This window comes from Chlorocebus sabaeus, chromosome 25 (genome assembly GCF_047675955.1).
Source record: "Chlorocebus sabaeus isolate Y175 chromosome 25, mChlSab1.0.hap1, whole genome shotgun sequence".
Classification (NCBI taxonomy): domain Eukaryota; kingdom Metazoa; phylum Chordata; class Mammalia; order Primates; family Cercopithecidae; genus Chlorocebus; species Chlorocebus sabaeus.
This window is the reverse complement of record NC_132928.1, coordinates 5,707,287-5,722,504: the sequence shown is the minus strand read 5'-3', so window position 1 is coordinate 5,722,504 and position 15,218 is coordinate 5,707,287. Positions and strand designations below refer to the sequence as shown.

General features: G+C 39.0%; 1 protein-coding gene across 2 annotated transcripts in view; it reads right to left on the bottom strand.

Annotated features, from left to right (window-relative positions):
* TP53BP2 (tumor protein p53 binding protein 2) overlaps window positions 1-15,218 on the bottom strand; it is a 67,948-nt gene that overhangs the window by 17,185 nt on the left and 35,545 nt on the right. For both annotated transcript variants that reach the window (XM_007988345.3, XM_007988346.3), the window contains 9 exons: window positions 14,774-14,856; window positions 10,965-11,066; window positions 8,294-8,468; window positions 7,382-7,563; window positions 6,843-7,007; window positions 6,228-6,456; window positions 4,810-4,920; window positions 3,858-4,006; window positions 1,840-2,302 (listed from right to left, as the gene is read on the bottom strand). In XM_007988345.3, coding sequence (XP_007986536.1) covers window positions 1,840-2,302; window positions 3,858-4,006; window positions 4,810-4,920; window positions 6,228-6,456; window positions 6,843-7,007; window positions 7,382-7,563; window positions 8,294-8,468; window positions 10,965-11,066; window positions 14,774-14,856 — 1,659 coding nt within the window. The remainder of the gene's footprint in view (window positions 1-1,839; window positions 2,303-3,857; window positions 4,007-4,809; window positions 4,921-6,227; window positions 6,457-6,842; window positions 7,008-7,381; window positions 7,564-8,293; window positions 8,469-10,964; window positions 11,067-14,773; window positions 14,857-15,218) is intronic.

Here is a 15,218-nt window from a genome sequence, read left to right as displayed (position 1 = left end):
AAAACCCCCACTGAGTGTAACATGCACCGTACCTCATGAAACAATAAGAAAATGTTGCCAACTTTAAGAAATCACTGTCTCTGGCCGGGAGTGGAGGCTCAGGCCTGTAATCCCAGCACTTTGGGAGGCCGAGGCGGGCGGATCACGAGGTCGGGAGATCCAGACCATCGTGGCTAACACAGTGAAACACTGTCTCTACTAAAAATACAAAAAATCAGCCAGGCGCGGTGGCAAGCGCCTGTAGTCCCAGTTACTTGGGAGGCTGTGGCAGGAGACTGAGGCAGGAGAATGGCATGAATCCGGGAGCTGGAGCTTGCAGTGAGCTGAGATCACGCCACTGCAGTCCAGCCTGGGCAACAGAGCAAGACTCTGTCTCCAAAAAAAAAAAAAAAAAAAAAAAAAAAAAAAACCACTGACTGTAGCATCCAAATTTAAAATAACAAAATGTGAAAAACATTTAGAACCAATGAAAACAGATAATCCTCTCATGTGTCCATATTAAAACTAAACATCTTTCACTTTTTAAACGTGAATCAACGTTGAGAACTTCTATTTGGCTTACAAAATTATTAAGAACCACTTATAGTTACCAAAGATAATCCCTGTTAACATTCTGATTATATTAAAATTATCTAATTCCCAAATTATTCCATTTTCACCAAAGACCCATGAAAAGAGTAACAGGTAGCATATATACTGATTCTTTGCTGTCTAATTTTAATTATGGCATCTTAGGTCACAATTACATTGTTATTTCATGACTACAAAGCTATTTTCATTCAATTAAAACATGGTCAGTTTTATTCTAGTCCTATGAAGTAATAATTTAGAAAGAACCCAACAAATTTCCAAACTGTGTATGTTTAATACGAACTAATCTTATGTTTTTACATTTAGCTAGTGGCTATGCCCTCATTACAATGACTCTAAAATACAGTAGAGAATACATGCATGTTTTCTTTTTTTTAGACGGAGTTTCGCTCTTGTTGTCCAGGCTGGAGTGCAATGGCACCATCTCGGCTCACTGCAACCTCCACCTCCCAGGTTCAAACGATTCTCCTGCCTCAACCTCCTGAGTAGCTGGGATTACAGGCATGTGCCATCATGCCCAGTTAATTTTGTATTTTTAGTAGAGACGGGGTTTCTCCATGTTGGTCAGGCTGGTCTCAAACTCCCAACCTCAGGAGACCTGCCCACCTTGGCCTCCCAAAGTGCTGGGATTACAGGCATGAGCCATTGAGCCCAATCACAGTAGAGAATATTTTTAATAATAATAATATATATAAAGACATATAGACACATACACATATACAGACACACACAAATATGTGTATGATGTGTGTATATATATCTATATATACATGTCTATGTATGCTTATGTGTATATGTGTATATATACACATATACACATGTATATACCTATACACACACACACATATATATGTATATATATACACACACACACACATGCACGCACGCACACACACACACAGACGGGGCAGTGATCCAGTCCTCTATGTGACAAGAACATCTGGTCAACCTACAGTGAAGACACACACCTTCCTTGTGCACTGTAATGACCCATGTATATTTGGTTCCCACTCACCAATAAGCCCCTCCAGACTTGAGACCACACTTTATTCATCTATTATCTTTCGTGCCTACTACTGTAGGAGCAGACATTTAGCAAGCACTCTTTTAAACTCCCAGTAAAGAACAGAAGCCACAGTTAAAAACCCTTAGCATCAGTCAAAATAGGGATTATTTTGCGGTCTGCTGAGAGATGGCAGCTCTGGTGTAGAACTTAACCACGTCACCTACGAACGTGAAGAACCTTACCACTTGAAAAGTGTGGCCCTCTGGTATGAGTCTTGGTCAACGCGCTCTGCACAGCCTGCTGGAAGTTTTTTCCTGGAGCCTGCTGCTGCGTATACATGGAATATATTGAACTTGCTGCCACGGTCTGGGGTTTTCTGAAGGGTGGAAGTAAGGTGTCTTTGGAAGGCTGGGGAGTAAAGGGCCGGACAGCAGCAGCAGGTGGACTTTCTTGCTTAGAACCTGGAGAAAGGGTCTGGTCTTGGCCAACTGAAGGTATGCTGGGAGACAGCAGCACTCTCGGCTGCTGCCCTGATGGTTTTGGTTTAGTTCCCATGGACGGAACAACTGTTGACAACTGCTGAGAACTTCCATCTGGCTTAACATCTGAAGGTGGCTGATTAGTTTGTCCAAAATAAGGCAAATTAATCTGTTTTGGTTTTGTAGGAACAGGAGGTGGTACTTTAGCCACACTTTTATTTGCAGCCTATAACACACACACAAAAAGCCAGTTAAAATACTATACAACTGGGTACACAGGATGTTCTAGATAACCTAATTTCACAAATGTAAGTATACACTATAAAAATATTAGCTCTGGCACGGTGCAATGGCTCATGCCTGTAATACCAGCACTTTGGGAGGCCGAGGCAGGCAGATCACGAGGTCAGGAGTTTGAGACCAGCCTGGCCAATATGGTGAAACGCCATCTCTACTGAAAAAAATACAAAAATCAGCCAGGTATAGTGGTGGGCGCCTGTAATCCCAGCTACTTGGGAGGCTGAGGCAGAAGAATCACTTGAATCCAGGAGGTAGAGGTTGCAGTGAGCCAAGATTGCGTCACTGCACTCCAGCCTGGGCGACAGAGCAAGACTCCATCTCGGAAAATAATATATATATATAAACTCATATTTTTAAATTAATTAGTTTTTGTTTTTATATATTTATTTCTTTTATTTATGTATAGACAGGGTCTCGTTTTGTTGCCCAGGCTGGTCTCGAACTCCTAGTCTCAAGTGATCCTCCTCCCACCTCAGCTTCCCAAAGTGCTGAGACTACAGGTGTGGGCCACCACGCCTGGCTGTTAACTAGTTTTTTTTTTTTTTTTTTTTTTTTTTTTTTTTTTTTTTTTTTTTTTTGAGACAGAGTTTCACTCTTTTTGCCCAGGCTGGAGTGCAAAGGCGCGATCTCGGCTCACCGTAACCTCCACCTCCCGGGTTCAAGCGATTCTCCTGCCTCAGCCTCCCGAGTAGCTGGGATTACAGGCATGTGCCACCACCCTGGCTAATTTTGTATTTTTAGTAGAGACGGGGTTTCTCCATGTTGGTCAGGCTGGTCTTGAACTCCCGACCTCAGGTGATCCACCTGCCTCAGCCTCCCAAAGTGCTGGGAGTACAAGCGTGAGCCACTGCGCCCGGCAACTAGTTTTAAATCTCTATATTTACTCACATTTAATAATGAACTTCATAAATGCAATACAATCTCTCCCCTTTATGACTTCCGCCTTGTTTCCACTTCCTATCTGGGCAATTTTAATACATTTAAGTGCCCACTTGAAAACTTTTGCTGTCATCTTTCATACTCAGATGGCATCAATAATGGGAAACCATTCTTGTTCACTGGAATTTCATGCAATCTAGACAACTGTAATAAAACACACCTAACTTGGAGCACTCACACATAACCTGGTTATTAACGATTAAGACTGCAACAGTTACAGAAAATTCACCACACAATCATTTTGTAATTTTGAAGAAATAACATACTTGAATAATACAAATACAGTGTTCTTTGATGCACTTATACTTTTTAGAGAATCACACGAAATACGACCCAAAACAAGCACGTCAGTCATTCTCCCACCAGGTGTGAGAGCACAGACTCACGCAAGAGAAATTAAAATAACAGAATGCTAATGTATTTTCTAATCTCCTAGGTACATCCTGTTTCTTCTGCTCTCCCTCACATAATACTTTATCCCTTCTAAACACTACATTATAGAATTACTATTAAATTGTAAAAACCCAGATATTTGTAGGTACCTGAGCATCCCGCAAGATATCTTCACTGCTCTGGTTCTTCCTCAGAGTACCAAAGGAAGGTGGGGCAGTGGACTGGTCTACTGCATCAAACATTGAGAACGGACGCACCTTTTTCTCTTTCTCCCTCAGTGGAACCTCTCCATCATCAACTAAAGACCAAAAAATCACAATGACATTCAAACTGTTTGGAATAAAATATCTCATTCACTTGTAAGTTTCTCTCTCCTAAATCTCCCTGAAAATCTGTGTCCACAAAGCACATTCCTATTTTTTAATTAAATTAATAAAAGGATAACCCAAGCACTATAATGATCGCACCTGAGTTCTCCCACTAAATTAAGGTGTTCTGGAAATAAATTAAATTCTGTTAAATATTGTCCCTTGTGTTAACACACTAGAAAATGAACGATTAGCCGGGTGCAGTGGCTCACGCCTGTAATCCAAGCACTTTGGGAAGTGGAAGCAGGTAGTTCACTTGAGCCCAGAAGTCCAGTCTGGGCAACATGGTGAAACCCCATCTCTACAAAAAACAGAGAAATTAGCCAGGCATGGTGCACGCACCTGTAGTACCAGCTACTAGGGAAGCTGAGGTAGGAGGATCACTTGAGCCCAGGAGGTGGAGGCTGCACCAGTGAGCCATGAGCACACCACTGCACTCCAGCCTGGGTGACACAGTGAGACCCTGTCTCTAAAAAAAACAAAACAAAAAGGACAGGACAGGACAGGACAGGACAGGACAGGACAGGACAGGACAGGAAAGGAAAGGAAAGGAAAGGAAAGGAAAGGAAAGGAAAGGAAAGGAAAGGAAAGGAAAGGAAAGGAAAGGACAAGGACAGGAAAGGACAAGGACAAGGACAAGGACAGGAAAGAAAATGAACTATCTAAAAGGAATACACAGCACCTTTTAGATGACCAAAATTTAATGTCCAGGAGTAGCACAAATAAATCTCACCTTGATCCAGAGCATTCCCAGTGCTTTGAGGTGCAGAAGCAGAGCCTTGGCTCGGGAAAAGATCTGCATTTGAAGGACTCCAATCAGGGCCAGCTGGATGGATTTTAGAGCCTAAAATACAGAAAAGCAGCTACAAATAACTCAGCATTCTAAAGAGATTTTTAATGATTTTTACTACTAAGACTTCCAATCTCTAAAAACAGCTTTAAATTCCAGACTCACAACAACCTCAATAAATTTACTTAGAAAATACTGTATTATATTTTATATTTTATATTCTAATTTAGTACTTTACTCAAGCAATTTAAAAGTAGTCACAGCAAGTCTGCTTGAACCAGCAAAGACACATTATTCTTCATTGTATTAGAAAACATCACCATCACACCCAGAAAATAATTTCCAATTCAAGAGACCTAAGGGTCTAAGGTGTATTTTATAAATGGTATTTTAAGTGACACATGCACAACAGTAAATATGTGGACCCTTACTCTAGGACTTCAACTGCAGTCTTTCACAAATCAGCATATTCAGATTTTTTCTACACAGATACTTAAATTTCAAAAGCCACCGCTTTCATTTTTCCTCACAGAAACAAAGCAAATATAACTCTTTCCACAATAAAATCCAGACTGCATGGTACTATTGTTTCACAGTAGTAATTATGGAAAATAACAAATAATTTGAAAATCACCTATTTTTTTGCACATGATAACGGTCAGAGAACAGAGACAATACTAGCTATTACTTCTTCTGTCCAGGGGTCTGAATGGTAAGGTCATTAAAGGATGCTTTACCCCCAATTTTCCTACAATTCTCCCTACACTTTCTCTTCCCATTACAAAACACTGGCTTGCACCTCTCCATGTATCTGAGAAGTATACAGAATGCAAAGATCACTAACACAAGAAGCCTCTGCTATTTTCACTTTTAATCTCCCGATATGTTTAATGTTATTCTAAAAATTATCAGCAAATTCTCACATGTAAGCAGATATGAATATTTAACACCACTCATCAACATAATAGATTCAGAACCTCACATTCTGTAAAGATGACACCATGAACACTTACATATGTTTTTACACAAAAAGAAAAGTTCTCAAGTTATTAATATCAGATCAAAATTTCCTTAGCAACAAGGAACTTTTTAAAACAATTTTCAGCTTTATAAAGATATTGTATTTTATTTCATTTCCTGAATAGAATTGTATTATTTAGGGTTAAGAAAAATCATCCTTGTACAACTATGGTATCAATTTTAATTTTTTTAACTTACCATTACACTAGCAAAGAATACAAAAGGATTTTTAGAATTCAAACATGAATAATGAATACAAAGAGAGATTTTTTTTTTAAACTCAAACTTGGGAGAAAGAATAGTGGGGATAGGAAAGAACTAGGCTCTGTAGGACTTTTTACCTTTAGTTTGTGAAGCAGCCCCAGATCTCATGTTGGGCAGCGTCTGTATTTTCATCGGCCCCTCTGAAGCCTGCATGACCAAGGAACCATCCGGCAGGGCTGGCTTCACCAGCAATTCAGGCCTTGAGGGCATTCGAGGCATAGTAGATGACTGGATATAGGGACCTACCGCAGCCACACGGCTTGGGGCTGACGCGGCTTGCTGGGGAAGATTTCCATCAGATGAAACCTTAGGAAAGAAGCACAGGTCCTTCAGTATTAAAAATCACCTCAGGAGATCAGACTTAGAAACTAAGATGTGACATTTTCTTTTTTAAAATGAGGACTTTCAGAATCTAGCCATAGAGTCTACAGAAAAACATTCCAAAATAAACACTCCCTAATGAACTCTCACCCACACTTTATTACAAGTATTAGAAAGACAAACAGAGCTACACAGGTAATAACATTAAAAAGTAAAAAAGCAGCGGATTGTCTTTTGAGGATCCATAAACAGCGTCTGTTTTCTGACGGCACACTGAGTAATGATTCTGAAGAAGGTGCCTATGAGTAACCTCACCGGGCTGGTCATCCTTTTCCCTCCTCCCCCAAACCATTACAAAACGGCCCACTTACTGGTAGATTTTCTTTTTGCTGTAGAGCTGCCTTCTTCTTCCACAGCCGGTCCCTCAGCTCATTAACACGCTTATCCATGACTGCCACTTCTGAATTACGCTTATTCAAACACTCCCTCTGTTGTTGTAGCTTGGCATTCTGCTCTTGATTCAATTTGTTTCTTAGCTGAATAAAAGAGAGGGGAAAAAAGGTAGCCAAGGAGTAGGAAGAAAATGTCTCAAACGTTAATCACATGGTTAACTATTACATAATTTCTAAAAATATGAGGTCCCTCCACCCCTCCACACTTCTCATCTCATGGTTTAAAATTAAGTGACACCTGTGCAAGACCACCAGTTGTGGTTATGAGGAATGTCTCAAATTTCCTGTCTGGGGTACTATAAAGTTTACTCTGGATTCTCTGGAGTTTAGCTTCCCCCTACAACCTGCCTTCTCTTTAAGGAAAGGCAACTGAAATCTAGCACCTCTTGCTACTTATATGAGCAACTCTGTTTCTGGAAAGGAGGTTGTACAGCATTTGGCAAACAGCTACGGTCTACCTGCAGCTCCTTATAGAGGCGATCAAGCTCAGCCACCGCAGACTGGTTGTCATGGTGGCCGTCAATCCTGCCGTTCTTGAGCATCTCGAGCTGCCTGGTCAGTTCTTCTACTTTTGACACAGCCAGGACGAGCTCCCTCTGTTTTTGCTGGAACAAACTATTCATCTGTTCAATTTCCTCCACTAGATGAGAGAGAGAATAACAACAACAGTTGAAAAGAAAAATAAGAATGGACTACTTCCCAGGCAACCAGGCTTTACAATAAACCTTCTAATAAACAGTAGAAAAAATTTTCAGATTGTCCTAGAAGCAACCTACTTCTTTCAGAAGCAATTGAAATCAACAGAGACATCTTTAAATCTCTGTACTTCAATCTCAATGTATCGTTATTGGAATTTGCATTAAAAATATTATTAAACTCCAAATTTTAGAAACAATGAAAATTTCTTTAGAACTTTCAATTTTATAAGATAGGTGGGTCTATTAAATCACTAATATTCTGATTAAAATGGTATTGTAATAGATGGAGCTATCACATGAATAAAAATCCTTGCCTTCATCAAACTCTCAGTCAAAAAATGTTAAGAGGGGAAAAAATATTACATTTTCCAAAGGTATCTTAGAAATCCTGTATAAAACATTCAATAGCTGAATCCAATTCAGAGGAACCTGCAGCATCAAAACTGCAGTGAATAATATTTTTTTCAAAAGATTCCCTTTAAAGTTATCTACAGATCAACCATGGTGGCTTGCACCTGTAACCCCAGCTACTCAGGAGGCTGAGGTGGGAGGATCACTTGAGGCCAGGGTTCAAAAGACCAGCCTGGGCAACACAGTAAGACTCTGTCTCCAAAAAAAAAAAAAACAGACAAAAAGATGTAGAAAAAAGTAAATCTATGAGGAACAACTTACCAAGTTTCCCATTGCTTAGTCTCTTCTGTTCCACGTGGCCTTTAAGTGCTCTCACTTTTTTTAGCTTAGCTTCCTGATTCTCAGCTATTTCTTTTAGCCTTTTAAGCTTCTCCTGCTCAGCAACTTGTTGCTGTTGTCGCTGATCTTGTTGTTTCAAAAACTTTAAGCGCTGTTCCTAAAAATAAAAGTAATCATTAGGTATGTCATTTTAGATAGGTACACCACTAAGCTCAAAATAGCCTAACCGCAACACTTAGATGTTGAGATTGAGGTACACTTGTAACCCTGGTCTGGTCTCCCTTCTTCCTAAACACTGCCATCAGAATCACAATGGAAGTCTGTTCAAAACAGATACTCCTGAGCCCACCCTAGAATCTTGGGGATAAGATCCAGGAATCAGTATTTTTAACCCAAGTGGTTCTTATGCAGCAAGGATGCAGCAATTCTTGAACTAGTTTTCATAAACTGTTGCAACAATTTTAAAAAGCAGCTCATGTAGAAATGGGAAGCATTATAAGAAAGTATTTAAATGTATAAGATTTGGAATACATTTAGATTCGAACCCAAGCTCTGCCACTTATTAGCTATGAGACCTTGAACAAACTGCATAACCTCACCAAGTATGCAAGTCTATGTTTCTTCATCTATAAAACGGGGATGATCAATAGTAACTACCAATGTTACTACGGTGAAGATTAAATGAAATGTGAAATGTAAATGTCTTTGAATGGTATTTTATGTAGTATATTCTCAATAAATGGTCACTGAAAAGAGCTAAAGAAATATTTAACACCTTTAGAAAGCTGCAATTATGGAATCTGAAACTGTTTCTTTCCCCTGCCCCAAAGTACTTTTGTTATAGCAGAAATTTTTTATTTATTACATTAAAAATTTTAACTAAAACTGAGTAACAGAGCCACACAATTTATAATCACAGGTAAACTAGTTCTTAGATTAATATGCCTAAAACATAAAAGTAACATGGAAATAATCAAAACAAAAACCCTGGCTAAGGCAGGAGGATTACTTGAACCCAGGAATTCAAGTCCAGCCTGGGCAACACAGTGAGAACCTATATCAAAAGAAAAAAAAAAAAAACCCACAAGCACTTGTTTTTTAGTCCTTGAAGACTAAAAAGGTTAGAGATTTATTCTTCAACAACCAACCTTTTTATTTGACTATATATCCTTACCACTCAATGTAATGTGCATGAGCATCACCTGGAAGCTTGTGAGAAATGCAGAAGCTCAAATCTCAACTCATACCTACTGAATCAGAATAGGCATTTTCAACACAATCCCTAGAAGATCTGTATGTATCTTAAAGTTTGAGAAGCAATGATATATATGATTTTGGAAAAACTGGGGTCTGGTATTACAAACAGAAATGGATACACAAGAACCCTAGAAAGTATGAAATGGAAGTCCACACTGCGTGTTGAGAACTGCCTTGAAGAATTCCTGGCCATTATTTCAAAGCCCTATTGGGTACCTTTGCCCATGACAAACCAACAAGTGTCTACCCCTGCTTCAGTGGCCTTATAATCACTAAAGGACTGGTCAGTTGTGGATCCTGGGTGTTAAGACCAGGGGTTGACAAACTATAGCCTGCAGGCCAAATCCAGCTTGCTATCTTGTTTTTGTAAGTAAAGTTTTATTGAGACATAGCCACACTATCTGTTTACCTATTATCCATGACAGCTTATAACAGCAGAGTTGAGTAGTTGCAATAGAGGCAGCAAAGCTTGCAAAGCCCAAAATATTTACTATGTAGCCCTTTACAGAGAAAGGTCTGTTGGCTTTTGGGTCAGATTGGAAGCCTATGGCTGGCAGGAGAAGCAGCAGTTCTGATGGTAACGGAGTGGCTTCTTATATTTTCCTTGTTCAAGGCCAGGACTAGCGTTAGTTTATGGATAAAGAATGTTCCCCAAAAAAAGGCAAGCAGCCCATTATTGGTTCCAAGCTCCAGAAGGGGACAGTATTAGATTATTCTGATCCAAGATTAACCATGCCATGTTAGAACTTTAATATTCCTCTTGCTGTGGCCCACAGTAGTTCCTAGGAGCAAAGATGAAGGGCTCTTTCCACCTTTCCTGTCTGACTGATAACCAGCATAGCATAGTTAATGTTGATCAGAATCAGGAGTCAGGAAGATCTTGAATAATTAGGATGATATAAGGATTTCTACAAAAAGCTGTAGTAAGGACTTAAAGAGAGCACCAAGAGAGCACCAAACAGCAGGTGGCTTTTGGGTTGACAATGTCACCTCATATCTGTGAGGTAATTGGCTTAATGGGGGTAGAACGTAAATAGCCTTACACATACATTAAGAATAGCGGCCTGTTAGGTCTTTTAAAAGAAGATACTACCAGCCAGGCACGATGGCTCACGCCTGTAATCCCAACACTTTGGGAGGCCAAAGTGGCAGATCACCTGAGGTCAGGAGTTTGAGACCAGTCTGGCCAACACGGTGAAACCCCATCTCTACAAAAAATACAAAATTTAGCCAGGTGTGGTGGCATCTGCTGGTAATCCCAGCTACTTGGGAGGCTGAGACAGTAGAATCACTTGAACTCAGGAGGTGGAGGTTGCAGTGAGCGGAGATCGTGCCACTGCACTCCAGCCTAGGCGACAGAGTGAGACTTCATCTCCAAAAAAAAAGAAGATACTACCTTAGTTGCCAGCAATTGTTGCTGGGCTTCAATCTGTTGCTGCTGGCGAGATGCCATTTCCTGAAGTTCAGCAAGAGTCAGATCCATCCTAGGACTATTAACCTACAAGTAAAAACACAAATAAACACAATCCCAACTTACTATAAAACTATCACAGAGTTTCTACCCTCAAAAGTCTATGTAAAAGCTTCATCTGAACCAACTACGATAAAATTATTTAGTGATTTTTCTTTCATAATATTAAGCAGACCATTAATTCTTACATTAATACTCATCACATTTGACTTTTTAAGATATAAAACATACTAATATACAATAATCTTTTATTTTAAGTTGTAAGTTTAAAATTAAATAGTTTCAACAGTCAGGGACATAAATGGAACAATTCAGAATTACCTTATTCTGTAATTTATATTACAACAGAAGATCATATATTTGATCATATTAAACATGGTATTGAGGCACTGGCAGCAAACCTAGAATTTAGTCACTGGAATATCATTTAAATATACAATAGCACTAAAAAATTCAAGACACATTGGGTCAACAGAAACAAAGCAAGGACATCCACTCTCACAACATCTATTCTACATTGTCCTAGAGGTTCTAGCCAATGCAATAAACAAGAAAGACAAATAAACAGCACCCAGATTGGTAAAGAAGTTCAACTGCCTTCATAGACAATATAATCATCTATGAAGAAAATACTATGGAATCTCCAAAAAAAACTACCAGATAAATAGGTTACATAGCAAGACCGCAGGATTAAAAAAAAAAAAAATCAAATATGCAAAAGTCAAGTACATTTCAATATATTAGAAACAATCATAAATTTAAAAATTTTAAATACCATTTATAGTATCAAAAATATGAAATACTTAGGGATAAATTTAATAAATATGTAAGATGTATATACCAAAATCTCAAAAATTGCTGAAAGAAAATCCAAATAAATGGAGAGTTACACCATGTCCATGAATTGGAGGCTCAATACTGTCAAGACAGCAATTCTTCTCAAACTGATCTATAGATTCAACAAAATCTCAACTGAAATACAAACAGGCATTCTTGTAAAAATTGATGTTGATTCTAAAATTCATATGGAAGTAATAAGCATCTAGAATAGCCAAAACAACTCTGAGAAGAATAAAGTTGTAAAACTTACATTATCTGACTTCAAGACTTATAAAAGTTCCAGTGACCAATCATGTGGTATTGACGTCAAAATAGACAAGCAGATCAATGAAACAGAATAGCGAGTACAAAAATAGCCCCATACATGAGGCAACTGATTTTAGACAAAGGTGCAAAAGCAACTGAATGGTAAAAGAATAATCTTTCCAATACATACTGCTTATGCAATTAGATATTCATATTAAAAAGATAAACTTTAGGGCCAGGCACAGTGGCTCATGCCTGTAATCCTAGAACTTTGGGAGGCCAAGGAGGGTGGATCACCTGAGGTCAGGAGTTCAAGACCAGCCTGACCAATATGGTGAAACCCTGTATCTACTAAAAATACAAAAATTAGCTGGGCGTGGTGGTGGGCACCTATAATCACAGCTACTCAGGAGGTTGAGGCAGGAGAATCACTTGAATCTGGGAGGTGGAGCTTGCAGTGAGCCGAGATCGCACCATTGCACTCCAGCCTAGGTGACAGAGTAAGACTCTGTCTCAAAAAAAAAAAAAACAAAAAAAGAACTTTGATTCTCACACCATATGCAAATGTTACCTCAATAGGGATCATAGATTTAAAGGTAAAACTGAAAACTACAAAACTTCTAAAAGAAAACAAAGAAAAAAAAAAATCTCTGTGACCCTGGGTTGGGCAAAGAGTTCTTAGATACAACACTAAAAGTATGCTCCATTAAAAAAAAAAAAAAAACTGGATCCAGACTATTAGAACTCTCAAACTCAGTAAGAGAGCAAAAAACTGGGCAAAAGATTTGAACAAATAATTTCACCAAAGAAGAAACACAGAGAGCAAATAAGCACATGAAAAGATGTCCAAAATCATTAGTCATTAGAGAAATACAAATTAAAACCACAATGCAATACCATTACACATATATTTTACTGGCTAAAATTAAAAAAACTGACCATACCAAATGCTGGCAAGGATGTGGAAACAGTAAAACTCTGGTGGGCATGTAAAATAATATGATCACTTTGGAAACATTTGGCAGCTTTTTAAAAATACATATATAAAGATATAATTTATCTTTTTTTTTTTTTTTTTTTTGAGACGGAGTCTGGCTCTGTCGCCCAGGCTGGAGTGCAGTGGCCGGATCTCAGCTCACTGCAAGCTCTGCCTCCCGGGTTTACGCCATTCTCCTGCCTCAGCCTCCCGAGTAGCTGGGACTACAGGCGCCGCCACCACGCCCGGCTAGTTTTTTGTATTTTTTAGTAGAGACGGGGTTTCACCGTGTTAACCAGGATGGTCTCGATCTCCTGACTTCGTGATCCGCCCGTCTCGGCCTCTTTAATAGAGACACAGTCTCGCTTTGTTGCCCAGGCTAGTCTCAAACTTCTGGCTCCAAGTGATCCTCCCGCCTCAGCCTCTAGTTGGTGGAGGAGATACACTGTGTCCATATGCACTAAAACAATGGCTAAGATCATTTTTATCATTTGCATATCATCCTTTCATCATTGTAAGATAATTATTAAATCAAAGAAAAGACTGGGTGCCATGGCTCATGTCTGTAATCCCGGCACTTTGGGAGGCAGAGGTGGGTGGATCACTTGAGGTCAGGAGTTCAAGACCAGTCTGGCCAACATGGTGAAACCCCATCTCTATTAAAAATACAAAAATTAGCTGGGTGTGGTGGCACACACCTGTAATCCCAGCTACTTGGGAGGCTGAGGCAGAAGAATGGCATGAACCCAGAAGTCAGAGTTTGCAGTAAGCCGAGACCATGCCACTGCACTCCAGCCTGGGCGATAGAATGTGACTTGGTCCCAGAAAACAGTAAAATAAAATAAAAATAAAAATAAGTCAAAGAAAAGAAGAAGAAGAATATGAAGACATAGTAAGAGCAAATGGTACTTAAGATTATCTGAATTCTACTATAAATGTACTGATGATTGGAAAAAGATAATTTAGCTAATCCCTAATGGCACTAAAAATAGTGACCTCTGAAAAGAAATGTCTTCCAAATATACCAAAGATGCATGCTCAAATTCACATGCAATAGCAAGAGCATAAATATATAATTTTCCTTTTTTTTCTGAGACAGTTTCACTCTTGTTGCCCAGGCCGGAGTGCGATGGCGCAACCTAGGCTCACCGCAATCTCTGCATCCCGGGTTCAAGAGATTCTCCTGCCTCAGCCTCCTGAGTAGCTGGGATTACAGGCATGTACCACCACACCTGGCTAATTTTGTATTTTTAGCAGAGATGGGGTTTCTCTATGTTGGTCAGACTGATCTCGGACTCCTGACTTCAGGTGATTCACCCACCTCAGCCTCCCAAAGTGCTGGGATTACAGGCGTGAGCCACCGCACCCAGCCGATTTTCCATTTTTAATAAAGCGATGATAGCAACAAATAAAATCACCAAATAAGAAATACTTCCTCAAACTTGCTCAGCTTTTATTTTGTTCTGAATTTGTGTCACATTAAACATACAATTTCTTCCAATAGTCAGCCATAAAGAGATCATTAAAATTAAGTTTCTATAAAACAAATTCAAAATAACCTTTAAAAAGGGGCCATCCTTAGCCCACTGAATAACATAGTAATAATGAATAAGATTTGAAGTTAAAAAATACATAGACTGTGGTATATATAGTATGGATTAAAACAACTTACACCATTCTCCTTTCTTCGATATTCACCAGGAACTTTTACACCATTTCTTTTTAAACTTGGATCCTGAGATCTTGGTCCACTTACTAAGGACAAAATCCAAAAATTATGCATTAACACTAGAGTTGACAGATATTTTAAGAACCAGTTCCTTTCCAAGTTCTGTCATTACTGCTGTTTGATATTTTAAGTTGAATATATCCTTAAAACAAAATACTTTCTAATAGCAATGGACTTACGGTCTCATAACTCAGTGTGTTTTGCAAAATTAATTTCATGGAACAGTGAATACTTAGCACTACTAAGTATCACATGCCACCTAGTCATTAGGAAACCTGTCTGATTCACATACCAAAGGAGGAAAACTTAACAAACTTAATGTACTTCTGACTATGAGTAATTCATACCATTTGCTAATAGTTACTCTTCCTAGTCATCTATTTAGCTG